This window comes from Pseudophryne corroboree, chromosome 7 (assembly GCF_028390025.1).
Source record: "Pseudophryne corroboree isolate aPseCor3 chromosome 7, aPseCor3.hap2, whole genome shotgun sequence".
In the NCBI taxonomy this organism is placed as follows: Eukaryota; Metazoa; Chordata; class Amphibia; order Anura; family Myobatrachidae; genus Pseudophryne; species Pseudophryne corroboree.
Genome location: NC_086450.1, coordinates 63,324,745 through 63,346,026, shown reverse-complemented (window position 1 = coordinate 63,346,026; position 21,282 = coordinate 63,324,745). Strand labels below are relative to the sequence as shown.

At 46.9% G+C, this 21,282-nt stretch overlaps 1 protein-coding gene across 3 annotated transcripts in view; it reads left to right on the top strand.

Moving 5' to 3' along the window:
- The first annotated feature begins 7,977 nt into the window (after positions 1–7,977).
- The window catches only part of AGAP1 (ArfGAP with GTPase domain, ankyrin repeat and PH domain 1), a 636,024-nt gene continuing 622,719 nt past the window's right edge, over positions 7,978–21,282 (top strand). For 2 of the 3 annotated variants that reach the window (XM_063933230.1, XM_063933228.1), the window contains exons 1-2: positions 8,435–10,936; positions 11,416–11,612. In XM_063933230.1, the coding sequence (XP_063789300.1) occupies positions 11,450–11,612 (163 nt within the window). In that variant the 5' untranslated portion in view covers positions 8,435–10,936; positions 11,416–11,449. Of the gene's footprint in view, positions 8,414–8,434; positions 10,937–11,415; positions 11,613–21,282 lie in introns of those variants that run through there. The other variant, XM_063933229.1, reaches the window with a different exon arrangement.

Below are 21,282 nucleotides of genomic sequence, written 5' to 3'. Positions count from 1 at the left end.
TTATACCGCATTCAGACCGCAAATGCCGGATCCTACCCGGTAAGACAAACGTGTACTTACCGAGTGGGATCCGGCATTTGCGCTCCGCTGCTGGCTTTCCGACCCGGCAATATACCGGGTCGGTTGCCATAGCAGCGGAGGGAGCAGCAGCAGCAGGGGCGGGGGTGGAGGCGGCGGCGCCGGGAGATGAGCTCATCTCCTGCGCCGCCTCTCCCTATGCTGTGAATGGGAACCGTGTCGCATCGACATGGCTCCCATTCACACCGCACCTGACCCGGTAATCAACCCGGGTAAAACCCTTCTTTTTTACCGGGTTGAATTACCGGGTCAGGCGACCCGCTAAATCGTCAAAGAACCTTTCACATCGCACACTGACCCGGTTCGACACAGCAATATGCCGTGTCGATACCGGGTTATTTGTGCGATGTGAAAGGGGTATAATCTGATTATTATGTAGTGTTATTTTTCACTCAGTGTGCATTAGGGATAGCAATTTTTGTTTTCTTAATAAAGATAAAGTAATGGTGGTTTCTGACTATTAACTTACAGGGGTCAACACACACACACACACACACACACACACACACACACACACACACCCCCCCCCCCCCCACACCCAATTAATTTAATTCTGGACCATTTGATATGGATTAACCCTTTACTTCTAATTCATACAATATATCTCATTTTCATTGTAATGTTTAGTAAGACTTGGAGGTGATTCAATTTTTAATGGGCAATTGCATATCGCCTGTCACTTTAGACAGAGCGTTATGCAATTGTTTATGTGACCATTGTTTTATTGCACAGGTTCTCAAACTCAGTCCTCAGGACCCCACACAGTGCATGTTTTGCAGGTCTCCTCACAGAATCACAAGTGAAATAATTAGCTCCACCTGTGGACCTTTTAAAATGTGTCCGCGAGTAATTAATACACCTGTGCACCTGCTGTGTTACCTGCAAAACATGCACCGTGTGGGGTCCTGAGGACCGAGTTTGAGAACCACTGTTTTATCGCACTGATTGTGCCCAAATGTACCTGTGCAAAATGGCTGAACCTGACTAAAATACTGGGTGCACGTGAAAAATGCTGTTTTGGAGGCCATTTTTGCTCATCACCTCAGAAGGCAATAACAATTGAATAATCCCAATTGGGCCTTTTTTTATATTTCCATTGTATTTTACTCTGTACTATTTCTTATGATCCATGAATCACTCATTGGTTCAATACAAATAAAATAAAAATAAGATTTTACTTACCGATAAATCTATTTCTCGGAGTCCGTAGTGGATGCTGGGGTTCCTGAAAGGACCATGGGGAATAGCGGCTCCGCAGGAGACAGGGCACAAAAAGTAAAGCTTTTTCCGATCAGGTGGTGTGCACTGGCTCCTCCCCCTATGACCCTCCTCCAGACTCCAGTTAGGTACCGTGCCCGGACGAGCGTACACAATAAGGGAGGATTTTGAATCCCGGGTAAGACTCATACCAGCCACACCAATCACACCGTACAACTTGTGATCTAAACCCAGTTAACAGTATGATAACAGCGGAGCCTCTGAAAGATGGCTTCCAACAACAATAACCCGAATAAGTTAACAATAACTATGTACAATTTATGCAGATAATCCGCACTTGGGATGGGCGCCCAGCATCCACTACGGACTCCGAGAAATAGATTTATCGGTAAGTAAAATCTTATTTTCTCTATCGTCCTAGTGGATGCTGGGGTTCCTGAAAGGACCATGGGGATTATACCAAAGCTCCCAAACGGGCGGGAGAGTGCGGATGACTCTGCAGCACCGAATGAGAGAACTCCAGGTCCTCCTTAGCCAGAGTATCAAATTTGTAAAATTTTACAAACGTGTTCTCCCCTGACCACGTAGCTGCTCGGCAAAGTTGTAATGCCGAGACCCCTCGGGCAGCCGCCCAAGATGAGCCCACCTTCCTTGTGGAGTGGGCCTTTACAGATTTAGGCTGTGGCAGGCCTGCCACAGAATGTGCCAGTTGGATTGTGCTACAGATCCAACGAGCAATCGTCTGCTTAGACGCAGGAGCACCCATCTTGTTGGGTGCATACAATATAAACAATGAGTCAGATTTTCTGACTCCAGCTGTTCTTGCAATATATATTTTTAATGCTCTGACAACGTCCAGTAACTTGGAGTCCTCCAAGTCACTTGTAGCCGCAGGCACTACAATAGGCTGGTTCAGATGAAATGCTGACACCACCTTAGGGAGAAAATGCGGACGAGTCCGCAGTTCTGCCCTGTCCGAATGGAAAATCAGATATGGGCTTTTGTAAGATAAAGCTGCCAATTCTGACACTCTCCTGGCAGAAGCCAGGGCTAGAAGCATGGTCACTTTCCAAGTGAGATATTTCAAATCCACCTTATTTAGTGGTTCAAACCAATGAGATTTTAGAAAATCCAAAACTACATTGAGATCCCACGGTGCCACTGGAGGCACCACAGGAGGCTGTATATGCAGCACTCCCTTCACAAAGGTCTGGACTTCAGGGACTGAAGCCAATTCTTTTTGAAAGAAAATCGACAGGGCCGAAATTTGAACCTTAATAGATCCCAATTTGAGACCCATAGACAATCCTGATTGCAGGAAATGTAGGAATCGACCCAGTTGAAATTCCTCCGTCGGAGCACTCCGATCTTCGCACCACGCAACATATTTTCGCCAAATTCGGTGATAATGTTGCACGGTTACTTCTTTCCTTGCTTTAATCAAAGTAGGAATGACTTCTTCCGGCATGCCTTTTTCCATTAGGATCCGGCGTTCAACCGCCATGCCGTCAAACGCAGCCGCGGTAAGTCTTGAAACAGACAGGGACCCTGCTGAAGCAAGTCCCTCCTTAGAGGTAGAGGCCACGGATCTTCCGTGATCATCTCTTGAAGTTCCGGGTACCAAGTCCTTCTTGGCCAATCCGGAACCACTAGTATCGTTCTTACGCCTCTTTGCCGTATAATTCTCAATACTTTTGGTATGAGAGGCAGAGGAGGAAACACATACACCGACTGGTACACCCAAGGCGTTACCAGCGCGTCCACAGCTATTGCCTGCGGATCTCTTGACCTGGCGCAATACCTGTCCAGTTTTTTGTTGAGGCGAGACGCCATCATGTCCACCATTGGTCTTTCCCAACGGGTTACCAGCATGTGGAAAACTTCTGGATGAAGTCCCCACTCTCCCGGGTGAAGATCGTGTCTGCTGAGGAAGTCTGCTTCCCAGTTGTCCACTCCCGGGATGAACACTGCTGATAGCGCTATCACATGATTCTCTGCCCAGCGAAGAATCCTTGCAGCTTCTGCCATTGCACTCCTGCTTCTTGTGCCGCCCTGTCTGTTCACATGGGCGACTGCCGTGATGTTGTCCGACTGGATCAACACCGGTTTTCCCTGAAGCAGAGGTTCTGCCTGGCTTAGAGCATTGTATATTGCTCTTAGTTCCAGAATGTTTATGTGAAGAGACGTTTCCAGGCTCGTCCATACTCCCTGGAAGTTTCTTCCTTGTGTGACTGCTCCCCAGCCTCTCAGGCTGGCGTCCGTGGTCACCAGGATCCAATCCTGTATGCCGAATCTGCGGCCCTCCAATAGATGAGGACTCTGCAACCACCACAGAAGAGACACCCTTGTCCTTGGAGACAGGGTTATCCGTAGGTGCATCTGAAGATGCGACCCTGACCATTTGTCCAACAGATCCCTTTGGAAAATTCTTGCGTGGAATCTGCCGAATGGAATTGCTTCGTAAGAAGCTACCATTTTTCCCAGGACTCTTGTGCATTGATGTACAGACACCTTTCCTGGTTTTAGGAGGTTCCTGACAAGCTCGGATAACTCCTTGGCTTTTTCCTCCGGGAGAAAAACCTTTTTCTGAACCGTGTCCAGAATCATCCCTAGGAACAGCAGACAAGTTGTCGGCATTAACTGGGATTTTGGAATATTCAGAATCCACCCGTGCTGTTTTAGCACTTCTTGAGACAGTGCTAATCCCATCTCTAGCTGTTCTCTGGACCTCGCCCTTATTAGGAGATCGTCCAAGTATGGGATAATTAATACGCCTTTTCTTCGAAGAAGAATCATCATCTCGGCCATTACCCTTGTAAAGATCCGAGGTGCCGTGGACAATCCGAACGGCAGCGTCTGAAACTGATAGTGACAGTTTTGTACAACGAACCTGAGGTACCCCTGGTGTGAGGGGTAAATTGGAACGTGGAGATACGCATCCTTGATGTCCAAGGATACCATAAAGTCCCCCTCTTCCAGGTTCGCTATCACTGCTCTGAGTGACTCCATTTTGAACTTGAACTTCTTTATGTACAGGTTCAAGGACTTCAGATTTAGAATAGGCCTTACCGAGCCATCCGGCTTCGGTACCACAAAAAGAGTGGAATAATACCCCTTCCCTTGTTGTAGAAGAGGTACCTTGACTATCACCTGCTGAGAGTACAGCTTGTGAATGGCTTCCAAAACCGTCTCCCTTTCGGAGGGGGACGTTGGTAAAGCAGACTTCAGGAAACGGCGAGGTGGATCCGTCTCTAATTCCAACCTGTACCCTTGAGATATTATCTGCAGGATCCAGGGATCTACCTGCGAGTGAGCCCACTGCGCGCTGTAATTTTTGAGACGACCGCCCACCATCCCCGAGTCCGCTTGAGGAGCCCCAGCGTCATGCTGAGGCTTTTGTAGAAGCCGGGGAGGGCTTCTGTTCCTGGGAAGGAGCTGCGTGTTGCTGTCTCTTCCCTCGACCTTTGCCTCGTGGCAGATATGAATAGCCCTTTGCTCTCTTATTTTTAAAGGAACGAAAGGGCTGCGGTTGAAAAGTCGGTGCCTTTTTCTGTGGGGGAGTGACTTGAGGTAGAAAGGTGGATTTCCCGGCAGTAGCCGTGGCCACCAAATCTGATAGACCGACTCCAAATAACTCCTCCCCTTTATACGGCAAAACTTCCATATGCCGTTTTGAATCCGCATCACCTGACCACTGTCGCGTCCATAAAGCTCTTCTGGCCGAAATGGACATAGCACTTACCCGTGATGCCAGTGTGCAGATATCCCTCTGTGCATCACGCATATAAAGAAATGCATCCTTTATTTGTTCTAACGACAGTAAAATATTGTCCCTGTCCAGGGTATCAATATTTTCAATCAGGGACTCTGACCAAACTACCCCAGCACTGCCCATCCAGGCAGTCGCTACAGCTGGTCGTAGTATAACACCTGCATGCGTGTATATACTTTTTTGGATATTTTCCATCCTCCTATCTGATGGATCTTTAAGTGCGGCCGTCTCAGGAGAGGGTAACGCCACTTGTTTAGATAAGCGTGTTAGCGCCTTGTCCACCCTAGGAGGTGTTTCCCAGCGCTCCCTAACCTCTGGCGGGAAAGGGTATAATGCCAATAATTTCTTTGAAATTATCAGTTTTTTATCAGGGGCAACCCACGCTTCATTACACACGTCATTTAATTCTTCTGATTCAGGAAAAACTATAGGTAGTTTTTTCATACCCCACATAATACCCTGTTTAGTGGTACCTGTAGTATCAGCTAAATGTAACGCCTCCTTCATTGCCAAAATCATATAACGTGTGGCCCTACTGGAAAATACGGTTGATTCGTCACCGTCACCACTGGAGTCATCGCCTGTGTCTGGGTCTGTGTCGACCGACTGAGGCAAAGGGCGTTTCACAGCCCCTGACAGTGTTTGAGTCGCCTGGACAGGCACTAATTGATTGTCCGGCCGCCTCATGTCGTCAAACGACTGCTTTAGCGTGTTGACACTATCCCGTAGTTCCATAAATAAAGGCATCCATTCCGGTGTCGACTCCCTAGGGGGTGACATCCTCATATTTGGCAATTGCTCCGCCTCCACACCAATATCGTCCTCATACATGTCGACACACACGTACCGACACACAGCAGACACACAGGGAATGCTCCTAACGAAGACAGGACCCACTAGCCCTTTGGGGAGACAGAGGGAGAGTTTGCCAGCACACACCAAAAGCGCTATATATATATATCAGGGATAGCCTTATAATAAGTGCTCCCTTATAGCTGCTTTGTTATATCAAATTATCGCCATAAATGTGCCCCCCCCCTCTCTGTTTTACCCTGTTTCTGTAGTGCAGTGCAGGGGAGAGACTTGGGAGCCGTCCTGACCAGCGGAACTGTGAGAGGAAATGGCGCCGTGTGCTGAGGAGATAGGCCCCGCCCCTTTTCTGGCGGGCTCGTCTCCCGCTATTTAGAGAAATTAGGCAGGGGTTAAATATCTCCATATAGCCTCTAGGGCTATATGTGAGGTATTTTTAGCCTTTATAGGTATCATTTTGCCTCCCAGGGCGCCCCCCTCCCAGCGCCCTGCACCCTCAGTGACTGCCGTGTGAAGTGTGCTGAGAGGAAAATGGCGCACAGCTGCAGTGCTGTGCGCTACCTTTTGAAGACTGCAGGAGTCTTCAGCCGCCGATTCTGGACCTCTTCTGTCTTCAGCATCTGCAAGGGGGCCGGCGGCGTGGCTCCGGTGACCATCCAGGCTGTACCCGTGATCGTCCCTCTGGAGCTTGATGTCCAGTAGCCAAGAAGCCAATCCATCCTGCACGCAGGTGAGTTGACTCCTTCTCCCCTCAGTCCCTCGCTGCAGTGATCCTGTTGCCAGCAGGAATCACTGTAAAATAAAAAACCTAGCTAAACTTTTTCTAAGCAGCTCTTTAGGAGAGCCACCTAGATTGCACCCTTCTCGGCCGGGCACAAAAATCTAACTGGAGTCTGGAGGAGGGTCATAGGGGGAGGAGCCAGTGCACACCACCTGATCGGAAAAAGCTTTACTTTTTGTGCCCTGTCTCCTGCGGAGCCGCTATTCCCCATGGTCCTTTCAGGAACCCCAGCATCCACTAGGACGATAGAGAAAAGACTAGCTTACACTTACACTCATCTTTTGTAATGTCTCTTTATATTTATAAAAAGAAAAATACTTGTGAATCATTTTGGAAAAATATTCTGCCACCAGGGGGCTCCCAATACACCACATAGAACAAGCATTCTGCCCTTTCTATAACACCACTTAGAACAAGTAAGGACTTGTTGAAGTTACTTCTACCTGACTATGGGGTATATTCAATTGCAGTCGAAAACTGCCGTCTGTCGAAAAGACGTCAGTTTTCGACTTTTTATGGTCGAATCTGAATTCGACCTATTCAGAGCTTTTCGACAAGTCGAGGCATTCGACTTGTCGAAAAGCACGTGGATCGGCGGAATAGCTGCTGATCCACGTGTTTATCCGACAGGTTTTGGCCCCCTTTTCGACTATCTCAATCAGACATCAAAATGAATGCTGGAAAAATGGCCGCTGCGCAATATACCCAGTGACCTGTCCAGCACTGCTGCCGCCTGCGGGGAACTCCAGTTAGGCAAGTATTGAAAAACTGGGTGCAGGATGTGCGGTGTGGGCCTATCTGGGGCCCCGTGTGCACCGCACACACTGCATCCATTATGTATTGGAGATATTTGCTGCAGTCCCTGCATAGTACATCTGGACTGGAGGAATACTTAATATTTGCTAGTACCCTCAAACATCTAATGACAACTAGGCACATTATACTTGATTAATTTATTATTTATATCTGTATAATGTATAATGAGACTGGAAACGTGCCAGGAAGAATAACTCGTATATGTACTGTGTATCAATATTTGTTTTACCTCGCTCATGCAATACAGAATTACAGATAATCATTTAAGTGATGAGAGGTTGTGTTTAGTGCTACTTGTAGTTCCTTAGGGGAAGGCGAGCCTCAGCTCACCTAGGTCTGCATTACCGACGGAACTACAACTCCCGTGATCCTCCGAGACCGTGTCACGTGCTCGGTCACATGCACAAGCCGTTCGTGTGCGCGTTGCTGAGAAGCAAATCGAAACAGCCAATCACAGCGCGGAAAACAAGGCAGGGGGCGGGGCGAGCTGGCCATAATAATACATTGCTGCGAGGTAATGTGCTGCTGATTCTGAATGAGGTGAATCAGCAGCAGTGAGAGAAGCTGCAGGGGATAGAAATCACTAGTGAATGAGTATCACGCGTGGCGTGGGCTGTGTCATACATTAACAAGTACAGCTCCTCCCCGCTGCCTGACACTCACAGTACTATAGGAGCTTAGTGCATACATGAGGTGATTCATAAACAGGCACAGGAGAGAGCTACAGAGCGCGTGCTATCAGCAGCAGTAACCAGGTTACACCATGCATGCAGCTCACACAGACTATGCATTATTACTGACCTGCCATAGACACCCTGCACAGCTCAGAGGGAGTGTGAGTGGCCATAGCAGATGCAGCACAGTGAGTGTGCTGTATGCAGTAGGGTAGAGGCTCAGTGCACAGAAGATGCATGTGTAATATAGAAAGTGATCTGCAGGTAAGGGCTCCACAAACACTCTGCCCAAACAGTACTCTACAATAATCACTTGCCCCCACCACCCACTGGTGTCCAAACATTCTGCTCCCCAGTCATCACTTCCCCCCCACCACCCACTGGTGGCCAAACACTCTACCCCCAACAAAGTGCTCTCCAGTCATCACTTCTCCCCACTGGTAACCAGAGACACTCTGCTCCAACATAGTGCTCTCCAGTCATCACTTCCCCCCACCACCCACTGGTAACCAGAGACACTCTGCTCCAACATAGTGCTCTCCAGTCATCACCTGCCCCCCGCCACCTACTGGTAACCAGAGACACTCTGCCCCAACATAGTGCTCTCCAGTCATCACTTCCCCCCACCACCCACTGGTAACCAGAGACACTCTGCCCCAACATAGTGCTCTCCAGTCATCACCTGCCCCCGCCACCTACTGGTAACCAGAGACACTCTGCCCCAACATAGTGCTCTCCAGTCATCACCTGCCCCCACCACCCACTGGTAACCAGAGACACTCTGCCCCAACAAAGTGCTCTCCAGTCATCACTTGCCCCACCACCCACTGGTAACCAGAGACACTCTGCCCCAACATAGTGCTCTCCAGTCATCACTTCCCCCCACCACCCACTGGTAACCAGAGACACTCTGCCCCAACAAAGTGCTCTGCAGTCATCACTTGCCCCACCACCCACTGGTAACCAGAGACACTCTGCCCCAACATAGTGCTCTCCAGTCATCACCTGCCCCCACCACCCACTGCGGACCAGAGACACTCTACCCCAACATATTGCTCTCCAGTCATCACTTGCCCCCACCACCCACTGGTAACCACAGACACTCTGCCCAAACATAGTGCTCTCCAGTCATCACTTGCCCGCCCCCCGCCACTGCGGACCAGAGACACTCTACCCCAACATAGTGCTCTCCAGTCATCACCTGCCCCCACCACCCACTGGTAACCAGAGACACTGCCCCAACATAGTGCTCTCCAGTTATCACCTGCCCCCACCACCCACTGCTGACCAGAGACACTCTGTCCCAAGAGTGCCGAAAACACTCAGACCCACAGTGCTCTGCAATCATCACTAGACCAATCCAGCAATTCTTATGCAGCCATGTTCTCCTTCCAGCAATGGTGGCTGTAAGTGCAAACCCATAGAGGTGTGTATAGTACTGCACATAGGTCTGCACCGGGTGCATCGCTGTACTATAGGGAGCGACCCCCCGGGCTGCAGGCAGCAGGGAATGATGAGGATGGTGGTGCAGGAGAGCCGGCTCTGTGTGATGCAGGAGGCCGGGGGAGGAGACAGGAAGGAGCGGCTGCTGCTGTGAGGAGGAGAAGGAGGAGGAGAGAAGGGAAGAGACTCACGGAGGAAGAAAGGAAAACACAGCAGCAGCAGCGGGATCGGGGCACCGACCTGTGGGGGATAGAAGAAGAGACTGCTAGGAAAACGGGACCGGAGCCGCCGCCGCTCAGTGAGGACAGACAGGGCACAGGGTGACGGACACACGGTGCTTGGTGGCAGCATGGGAGAGAGCTAGAGACCGGGACTGCGTCCTTCTGCCGGCTGCAGCGCCCAGTACCCCCTGCCCTCCACCATCAGCTGTCTTCTATCAGCTCACCCCCCAGTACCCCCTGCCCTCCACCATCAGCTGTCCTCCATCAGCTCACCCCCCAGTACCCCCTGTCCTCCACCATCAGCTGTCCCCCATCAGCTCCCCCCCCTCCCAGTACCCCCTGCTCTCCACCATCAGCTGTCCTCCATCAGCTCACCCCCCAGTACCCCCTGCCCTCCACCATCAGCTCCCCCCCAGCACCCCCTGTCCTCCACCATCAGCTCACCCCTCCCCTGTACCCGCTGCCCTCCACCATCAGCTGTCCTCCATCAGCTCCCCCCCAGTACCCCCTGCCCTCCACCATCAGCTCCCCCCCAGTACCCCCTGTCCTCCACCATCAGCTCACCCCCCCCTGTACCCGCTGTCCTCCGTCAGCCCACCCCCCCAGTACCCCCTGCCCTCCACCATCAGCTGTCCTTTATCCGCTCACCCCCCTGTGACTTCAGTACACCCTAGCTTCCATCAGCTCGCCCTCTGTACACCCTGACTCCCATCTGCTCACCCTTTGTGCACACTCTATGTCCCCCTTCAGCTCACCCCCCATTACACACTGCGTTCCATTACTCCCCTCTCTGAACACTGTCCTTCCACCACTTCCCAAACACACTGATCCCCCCCTGTACTGGCCTTCCCTACAGCAGCCAGTCTCTGTATAGTCTCTTCTGCCTCCATTCATTCACTCCTCCATCAGATGACCCCACTCCGGTCAGCCTGCCTTTCATCAGGTCACCTCCTCAGTACATATCCATTTTGTTCCCTTCAGTCATCGTACCATTCATGAAACCGGTCCCATTTTGAACCACATCCTCTCATTCATATAAGTCCCCTTCAGTTTCTCTCTCTGCCTCAGTACAGTCATTGTGCAGTACCAGCCCAAATATTCTCCGCCACATCCTCCCTACCAGGTAATTGTTATCTCAGGTGCATCACTGGCAAGCTCTGCTATTTACATATCTTTCATCTGCCAATCAGACATGTCAGTAAGCTATCATAATATTCTGCCTCATTATAAGTGACTCATGTCCCCACTACCATACCTCACACTCGCCGTTACCCGCTATACATTGCATCTTGTATACAGCATGTAGCTTATAATTAAACATGGACCCATTTAAATAACCTTCACTTTTCTTTGTGGGCCCTCATAGCCTGACGTCTGCCAGGTGCACCCTACTGACCTTACAGACGCTGTGTCCTGACCTGCGTCTCCTATTGTTCTTTATGAGTTTCATTAGCTGCTGATTTAAGATTTTTTTTTTGTCCCACATTAATCTCCCAACCTTGACCTATATTCTTTTATGCTCAAAATAGTGTGCCCCATTGTATCGCTCTGGCCCGTTCCATCCTATGTTATATTCCAAATCTATTACATTGCACCCCCCAGGCTGGATATGTGAGGACCTCCCCAGCCTGGAAAGATGAATTACCAGCAGCAACTGGCCAATTCGGCCGCCATCCGGGCGGAAATCCAACGCTTTGAATCTGTGCATCCCAATATCTACTCTATATACGAACTCTTGGAGCGATTGGATGAACCTGGCCTGCAGAACCAGATCCGTGAGCATGTCATAGCCATAGAAGGTAAGACTCCATGTGCTTTGTGTGCTGCACCTGGGGTGCTCTCTTGATGCATTTGAATACTTCATTGTACAGTGTTTGCTGTGTGCGCTTCCCCCTGAAGAAGACACATGTTTGTTGGAACAAAGTATGTCTCATTCTGTACCCAGTAACCCGAAGTATTTAATGCTGATTGGTGGGCAGAGTTTGGGCTGTCAGTGCATTTTTAACTCTTTAACCGCCAGCCGAGCTTTTAGCCTATCAATGTACAGTACAGCGTAATGAAACCTTTTTACTGTGTGATTCCACTCACCTTGCCAGGTGACCCCTAACTTCTAAGAGATGGTGATATTTGCATGGAGTAATATGTATATTGCACATTGTATTGCTGTAGGCCTTTGGATGTGGCTAGCGCAGATTCTGCAGTAATAAAAGCTTTGCTCACACATGCTGCATTTCCTATTGCTCGGTTTGGGCTGGTGTCTGTGTAAGGATGGATGCTCAGAAGACACCCCCATCTAGGCATTGGTAAAAGAACAATTCCATAAAAAGTCTGAACTGTGGGAACAATGCTTTGCCTGCTGCAGTGGGAACGGAGGAATGCAGATTGCTGTAAATATTTGCTGTAAACTGCCATTATCCCGGGCATGGTGGTGCATACTGTATAATAGAGATATCGCTGATATGCTGTTTAGCATTCCATGTGCATTTTGCTTCCTTTTGTTTTCATCTGAATGGGTTGAAATGTTACTTTGTATTTATCCCACCGTGATTATAGCTGGGAATAATATCCATATTATGTGGGCTATGGCCTAGCCCAGTCCTTCATCATTTTACTGAAGAGATAGGAAGTCGTGTTGCAAGGATGGAACTTGGAACTCTCCCGGTACTATTGAAGCCTTGTCTTGGCCGTTGTATTTTGTGAAGGAAAAATGTCAGTTTGTTTCTTTGGGCACTAACAGGGATATTGTGGTTTTCTCCTATTGCTGTATGTAGGGGACAGGCACACATAGACTTATAATAGGCTCTACCATATTTTCCATTTAACCTGGGACACTCATGAATTACACAGGTTCTGTGGCGGGCTTACTGTAAGCCTGCATTTCAACCTGGTTTTAAGCAGCCACAGAGCCTGTGTAATTCATGAGTGTCCCAGGTTAAAGGGATAATATGGTCAGCCTACCTATAAATACCTGCATTTTTCTAAACCAGTTATGTCAAATTTGACTAAAGGGTTGCTTGGGCTCAAGTCAAATGAATTCAGGAGAGTGTTATGATATTTATAAAGCTGCGTACACACCTACAGGGCTGGTCATCCCACCCAGCCACCTAACCGCTGGACCCTTAACAAGACTTTCCCTACATGCAGTGCAGTGCCATTTTGTACCGGTTTGGTCATTTGGTACCTGAACGGATGACGGTATTGCTCAGTAAGGTCCTCAAGCAAGGCCTAAGGGACCAGTGACTGACCAGGTTTCCTGCCTGGTTCAATCAAATCTTATTGTCTTTTCATCACTTATAACAGAGGTTCTCAAACGTGGACCTCAAGGCACCCCAACGGTCCAGGTTTTAGGTATATCCACGGCTCAGCACAGATGGTTAAATCAAATTGACTGAGGTGCTGGTTAAGTCACCTGTGGCCAAGCATGGATAAACGTAAAACCTAGACCGTTGGGGTGCCTTGAGGACCGCTTTTCAGAACCTCTGACTCATAACATTCATTTGGGGCAGGGGGTTTGAGTATATCCAGACTGGCACACCCGTATTTCTTCAGTGACCTGTTCAGCTCTTGATACAAGGGTTTTACATTCATCATACACAGTTTATATCTTCAATAACTTTATCAGTTGAATCATTTTTACCCTCAGCTCTAGGTCAGTACAAGTAAAAATGACTATTAGTTGTAAACTGTACCACAGAAAAGATAAAAGGGTGTTTCGGAATAGAACACAGAAAAGATAAAAGGGTGTTTCGGAATAGAACAGAGTTTACAGATAATTTGCGTTTCAGCAGGTTGTCCAATCAGGGTCTTAGCTGTTGGCCTGCTGTCATTGTATACTGACTGTTGGCTTCAGTGTTTGGTACCTGCATTGCTTTATAATTGCCTTGGGGCTTGCTCCCAAGGTGTACTTGGTCAGGTGAAACATGGGGCTGACTGCAGTTTACCTGGATTTATATGATTATTTTTTTTTTAAATGTCTTTTTCATTCTGTACACCTTATTGGGAGGATTTAGAATTAGTTTTTTTTACGACTGTGGGTGTAGTTTTTACAGACCGTAAGCTGTTCAACTTTCCAAAAGGTTCCTACGCTATTATAAATTGGGTAGTCTGGCCAGGGTAACCTTGCTTGAACCTCGCAGAGGTGTAAGCAAAGACAAGCAAGGTTACCCCTTCTGGCATTACCTGCAATGTGTGCAGATGCACGTCGTTCTAGGTTCTCACAGAACTTCTTGCTTACTTTAATCTCCCCCTGAGGAAACTTTACTAAGTTTACCATACTGTCCCTTTAAACTGGGACGATCATGAATTATACAGGTTCTGTGTCTGGCTGACTTCAAGCCTGCATTTCTCCTGGTTTTAATCAGCCACATAACCTGTGTAATTCATGAGTGTCCTGGTTTAAAGGGAAAGTATGGTAAGTCTTGAGATTACAATTCCCAGAGCTGTATGGTCACACGCATCACCAATAATTACGGTGCTCTATAGCGTGCAAGGGAAATTGTGTGATGTTGTGCCAGTGTTACATTGGATTCCCAGACCCTTCATGGACATCACTGCAAATAGAATTGCTCCTTAAGTGTTTATGGCAGTGTTTCCAAACTTTCGTCCTCAAGGCATACTAACAGTCCAGGTTTTATTAAAATCCATGCTTGAACACAGATGGAGAAATCAAAATAAGTGAGGTACTAATTACATCACCTGTGCTTACAACCTGGACTATTTGGGCGAGATTCAAATTTTTTATTGCGCCCGATTTCCCGTCTAAAGTGATGGGAGATCGCGGGGCGATATTCTATTGTACCCCATTATCGTGCTGATCACGCCCATAAGAGACAGGTTTAGCCGCGTAAAGCAACTAAACCCCACTAAAGTCATGGGCGCGATCGTGAAAAGTCCCGTTTGGGCGTCCAAACAGGTCACTTTTTGCGCATTTCAACTCACCACCCCAGGGGGTGGCGAGCTGAAATGCCGATATCGCGCCCATGGGCAGCAACATTTGAATACTGCCGGCAGGCGGGAGGGGAGGATGGAAAATTTGAATCTCGCCCTTTGTGTTCTGTAAGGACAGATGTTTGGAAACACTGGTTTATGCGGATGTATTTGTGATGAGGCATGTAAGTTACCCCAAACTCTAGTCACACCTTCTAATAATTCTATAGGGGGGGGGGGGGGGGATTTATCTAAACATGGAGAAAGACTTTGGGATCTATATACTAAGACATGGAGAGAGATAAACTGGGCAGAGATAAACTACCAACCAACCAGCTCCTTACTGTCATTTTTCAAAACCAGCCTGTAACATGGCAGTTAGGTGCTGATTGGCTGGTACTTTATCTCCATCCACTTTATCTCTCTCCAAGGCTTAGTACATTTACCCCAAAGTATCAGCCAATCAGCTCCTACATGTCCTTTTCAAACACAGGGGCAGATGTATTACCCTGGAGAAGGCATAAGGAAGTGATAAACCAGTGAGATGTGCAAGGTGATAAAGGCCCCAGCCAATCAGCTCCAATATGTAAATTAACAGTTAGGATCTGATTGGCTACTGCCTTTATCACCTTGCACATATCACTGGTTTATCACTTCCTTATGCCTTCTCCAGGTTAATACATCTGCCCCTCAGCTTGTAAAATGAAATAAGCTGATTGGTTGGTTCTTTATATAGCTCCACATTATCTCTCTTCAAGCTTTGATAAATATCCCCTATAGCTTTTGCAGCTGAGAGATGTGCTATTGTTAATGCTTACATTGTAAGCAGGTTATGGCTTCCTCTGGAGTAATCCAAACCCTACTGTACATCTGCTACTAAATGATTCATGATTGATCAGTGGGACAGCTATGCCTAAGGGTTGGTGGGGAATGATATTTGGCAGGGCTGCCTGCTGGGACGTTCTGTGCTGCTCTGCAGTGCTGACCTGGCAGATACTTGGTAAATGCAACACTTTTCTCAAGTTGTAAATACATTACAGATTAAGGAACCTGGACTTCAGCTTCCCTGTGCTGCCGATCACTGTTATTTGTTTAATTACACATGCTGTGCAAACACCTGACAGGTATTGTGTGTAATTATTGCCTCACGTGACCTTTTATTTGGTTTCACATCTAAATCCTTCATGGTTTTCACCCAGACCTCAGTGGGCAAAGAACATCTGTTATCTGCGTGGTGTGAAAACATAATGTGAGGTCATTCCCAATATGACTCTCACACCTGTGGCATTAGAATCTTCCAGCTACAGTTCCGGATAGCTCTGGATATTTGTTGCTTCAGCAGTTATATTGTTACTGTGATAAGATGCCGTCTGCAACATATTTTTATATAGAATAATATGTTGTTGTTTTTTCAGTGACTGTATACCATGCATATGCCAGCCCCTCAAAATAAAAAGCATTAGTTTAAATTCAATTTAAACTGATATCTAAGCTGACTTGGTATAGCTATGTTCTAAGTCACTTACCGTGTGAAAAAGACTTTGTGATATGGCAGTGTGCTGCAAGCAACTTCTAAAAGATTGCTAGTAAACAGTGCTAATAAGTAAAAGTAGTTTGTTATGTAGTAGGTTTGTGCTCCTTCAGTTGCTGATAAATATAATGAACAGTGTTGACCTACGTAATATAATATTGCATAGTTGCATCTTCTTGTACCACAACATGATTTGGATGTTATTGTCTTTAGATATGGTCAGAATGCTGACTTGGGGTTAGGATGCCGTATATCGAGTCAGCAATATTTTGAACAGGGAATGCGTGCGTGACACCTTCCCTGTATAGGCCGTAATGACCGCTGGCGTACACACAGAGTAATTCATCCTCCTTTATCTTCAGATGCTCCTAGAATCTGCTTGTGGGGTCTTGTGGGCCCGGCCTGGAAGTATTTGATCAGCTGTTACGTTGCAGAAACTGGCGACTCCCTCCTGCAGTGTATGTGTTGCCTGTCGCTGTCTGTCATGGCACCTGCCTGACAAATATGGCTACTTCTTATGAGAGCAGTGCTGCATGTCACTAGTCACTCTGTCACCGTCCAGCCATTTACAGGCCAGTGCCAGGGAATTGGTATCTCCATTATGATAGCATTGCATAATTTGAGGGTATTGAGGAACAGGTGGGGAAAATGTGTATTTAATATGGTAAGCGTTCCTGCTTAAAGGAGCGTAGCTTCAGCTATGCCGGAGAATACTTTCTGTTTAAAAGAGACATGTAAACTTTGAGACACCAAAAGCTCCACCTGCTTTTACATTGAATCATAAATCGTATCCTCAGGGTGATGACCTCGCTGCGATTTCCTCGATGTCTTTCACGGTGATCTCATCGACTATGCTTCTGTGTGCTCAGCCCTTTGTAATATGCCTACTAGAAGGATGGTTTCACGCGCATGACCTTTGTCATGCAGTCGCTGACATGTCACTGGCCTGTGCTTCATATTGCGTCTTGTTACATAATGCATAGAGGTTTATGTTTGTGCGATCATGGCATGCAACACCTATGTACACAGTATAAAAGAATGCAGTCACTAAGCCTTACAGCACACACTGGTTATGGCCCTCCACTTTAAATAAAGCTTTCTTATTCCATATCTGTCGCCAGCATGGAGAGACAATGTCAGTTGAGCCCTGGCAGCAGAGCACCTTATAGTAAATGTGTCCCTGGGGCACTGGAAGGCAGTGTACCTAGCCCCACTGGAGGTGAAACAGGTTCTGCATAGCTCACTGACTAGTGTCTGCAGGAGTGAAATTTCATGCACCATTAACATTTTTTATCTGCACTCAAACAAGAGCTGCGTAGCTCCACTCAGCGAGCAGGACAGGTCTGGCAATGCATCCCTGACTCAGCCTTTCCCTTTAAGAATATTAGCACATTGGTAAACCTGTTCCTGGACGGGCAGCCAGATTAATGGGATGATCTCGGATCTGATGCACATTTGCTGTCTGCACTGTAGGATTTTGGATGTATAGCTGCTGCCCTGAAATCCGCCATTTACAGGATTATTGCAGATAGCATTTAGAGCAGGGACGTAAAACCATGCCCAATAGATAATTTCAGAAGATCAAGAGAAATCTCCCATTAGTGTTACATAGTGATTACATGAAATGAACAGATTTATACTGCTTGGTGCAAGATGTCCTGAATTTGGCTGAAAAGTCTTTTATTATTTTGAACTGAGAAATGAACTGGACCTATAATAAATGTGAAATAACCCCCCTTCCCCACACTTTTATTGCTGCTATTGCATTAAGGATTCTCATATTATCAGTAAGTGTCTGGCACGCGGTGTGGATACTGCCAGCCTGAGTATAACATATGGGGGGGGGGGGGGGGGGGGGTGTATACTCTGTAAAGAATACTTCCCTAAGGAAATACATGCAGTCACGTGGCTGCTTGCTAAACGGTCGCTGAGTTCTGTAGCATGACAGGTATATTAACTCCTTTGTACCCAGAAGATTGTCCTAATATTGCGCTAAAACCTATTGCACCAGGGCCACATTAAGATTTGTGTGGGCCCCAAACCAAGTAACTTGAGAGGGGTGAGGGCTTCATGTCTGTGTGGACTTATGGGGGCGCAACAAGCTCTTTGCTTTTGGCTTCCTATTGGTCCGCAGAGCCAAAAACACCCACCCCCAGATTAGAAGCAAATTATGGTTGGCCATTTGTGGAAGGGCCCACACACCTTGCTCGCTCTGACGGCCTTCAGGCGCTGAGTTGTACCAAAGCATGCAGTGGGATAAAAAATACAGCAAGCCTCGGGTAATGTGTCCAACAGTGTTTTGTAGCTAAAGAAATGCCTTTAAACTCAGGTTTTCCCTTCTATTCCACCCTATGGTATGTAGACTTTGGTCTCCTGTCAAATGCGTGTTTTGCATAGACATAATGGAGATTAAAAAAAATGGAGACTGAATGAGCTGTAACCCTTGTGTCCTTGTTTGACAATAGCCCTGAGGTCCTTGCATCCACTGATGAGCCTATTCCATTTTGTTATTTTTAGTATTAAAGCAGTGGCATTTCCTGCATATGTTTGTATGCCATTATTTGCTTTAATTGTCTAAGAAATAATGGCTATGTTAACAGATTAAATAAAGTAGCAAAAGTAAAAGGTCAGTTTATGTATCCACATTGGTGACTGAAATGGGGTGCGAACATTCACAGAAATATGGCAGCATTCGGTGAATTTCTGATTATACTGGAGGCGGATAAAACATAGGGGTAGATTTACAGGCTGTATGACAAAATTGTTTTAAAAATAAAGGAACAAAATTGTAATTTTGAAATTGGTTATATTTCTGGGTTTGCAGCAAAGCTCACACAGCTGTGTGTATTATGAAGTCTCCACCTGTACTGCGGCTACTCATCTGTACAAATCATTATCATTATGTTTTTTTTTATCATCGCTGAATGCATTACTGTGAAGGGCTGGTGCTGACCTCAGTAGGAAGTAAGACATTTGGAGGTATTAAGTGAACAGCAAGAACATTCAAGGTTACTAGGAGAAGAGTGAAGTGAAAATGGGTCTCTGTGCTGAGGAAGCCGTGGCAGGGTCATAGAGATTAATTATGAGCTGTTTTCTGCTTTAATATATGCATATAGTCGCTCACAAGTGACTAATTCAGATTTTCGCTAGCAATATACACTTGCACAGAACACGGGTCATGTCAAATGTTTAGCTTGGTGGATACTGTGCTTTAAACTGTAACACCAACTGCTTGGTAAGAATATACTCAGGGGGAGATATACTGTACTAAGAAGTGATAAAAGTGGAGAAGTGAGCCAGTGGAGAAGTTACCCATGGCAACCAATCAGCATTGACGGAACATTTATCATTTGCATACTTTAAAAATATACAGAGAAGCTGATTGGTTGCATTGGGCAACTTCTCTGCAGGATCACTTCTCCGCTTTTATCACTGCTTAGTACATGTTCCCCTAAGTGATTGTCACGTACATTCAGTTGGGATACATATGATATCCTGGTGGCCATATACCCGACACCGCCATCCCGACAGGGGTCAGGTGAGTATGTTTAACCCTCCCTTCCTGCAGACTAACTCTAACCCCCCCCCCCTTCCCGTTCTCGTAGCCTAACTCCCCCGTTCTCGCAGCCTAAACCTAACCGTCCCTTCCCCGCAGTTTCGTAGCCTAACTCTAACCCTCCCCTGGTTTGTCACTTATGTTCTGTACTTCACTTAAACACACCATAACGCTCCGTTCACAAGACAGTTACTTACAATTTATTATGAGCAAATGTCAATACCTTCTGATTATCGATCTGCTAAACGATTCTGCTGTAGCATTCATAGGCTCTTAGCTGCTGGACACCTGCTGCGGTATCTTGCACGGATTTCACAGCATGTGTTATCCTTAAACATCCTCCAATACCTTTATAATCCAACTGAGATAGATTTGGATAATTGGACTTATTTGTGAATGCAGATGGAAGAGAACCGCAGATGACCTCTTGTCGGAGCGCACGCATGTCACTCATGTTTGTTTCACTGTTGTATGCAACTATTTTTATTCTTGGATGGTGACAGGAATTAGGTAATGTTACCACTTTCGGGGCTTCAATTGGCTGTACTTAAATAACCACTATACCTTGAAAAATAAAATGTTGACTTACATGCTGTAAAATAGCTGGAAATATGTGAGATACATTGTAACAGTGGGGCAGATGTATTAACCTGGAGAAGGCATAAGGAAGTGATAAACCAGTGATATGTGCAAGGCGATGAAGGCAACAGCCAATCAGCTCCAATATGTAAATTAACAGTTAGGATCTGATTGGCTGGTTCATTTATCACCTTGCACATATCACTGGTTTATCACTTCCTTATGCCTTCTCCAGGTTAATACATCTACCCCAGTGTTTAGGTGTATTTGCTGTGCAGTAGAGCAAGCTTGGCCAACCTGTGGCTCTCCAGCTGTTGTGAAACGACAAGTCCCAGCATGCTTTGCCACAGATTCACTATTAGGGAATGCTAAAACTATGACAGGGCATGCTGGGATGTGTAGTTTCACAACAGCTGGAGAGCCACAGGTTGGCCAGGCTGTCACTATAGACTTCAACACATTTCAAAAGCTTATTCTATGTTGTTGTCAGTGTATGAAAACAGAGAACAATAGCTTGCACAGTAGGACAATGGCATACGCACAATTAATGCTGCCTGTTAATTGTGGCATTCAGAGTATAAAGTAACGCTCTGTAGCAGTGAATGAAGACTTGGAGGTAGTGCCTGTATTACTCTACAATTACCAGTCTCCATTCATAACGTTGTATTGGTACTTACCCCTGCTCCCTCCCCGCGCTCTTCCCAACGTTCATCTCTCTTACATTTGTCGGTAGTGCTGCTCATAGTAGCTGTAGAAGGAATCTCGCGCATGAGGTTATTACTGAAAAGCAGCAATTACTACTTTTGTTTCTTTTTTCCTGATCGTCAGAACTCTCTGTATAACGTCAGACCTGTATACGTTTTTAGAAGTCTGAACA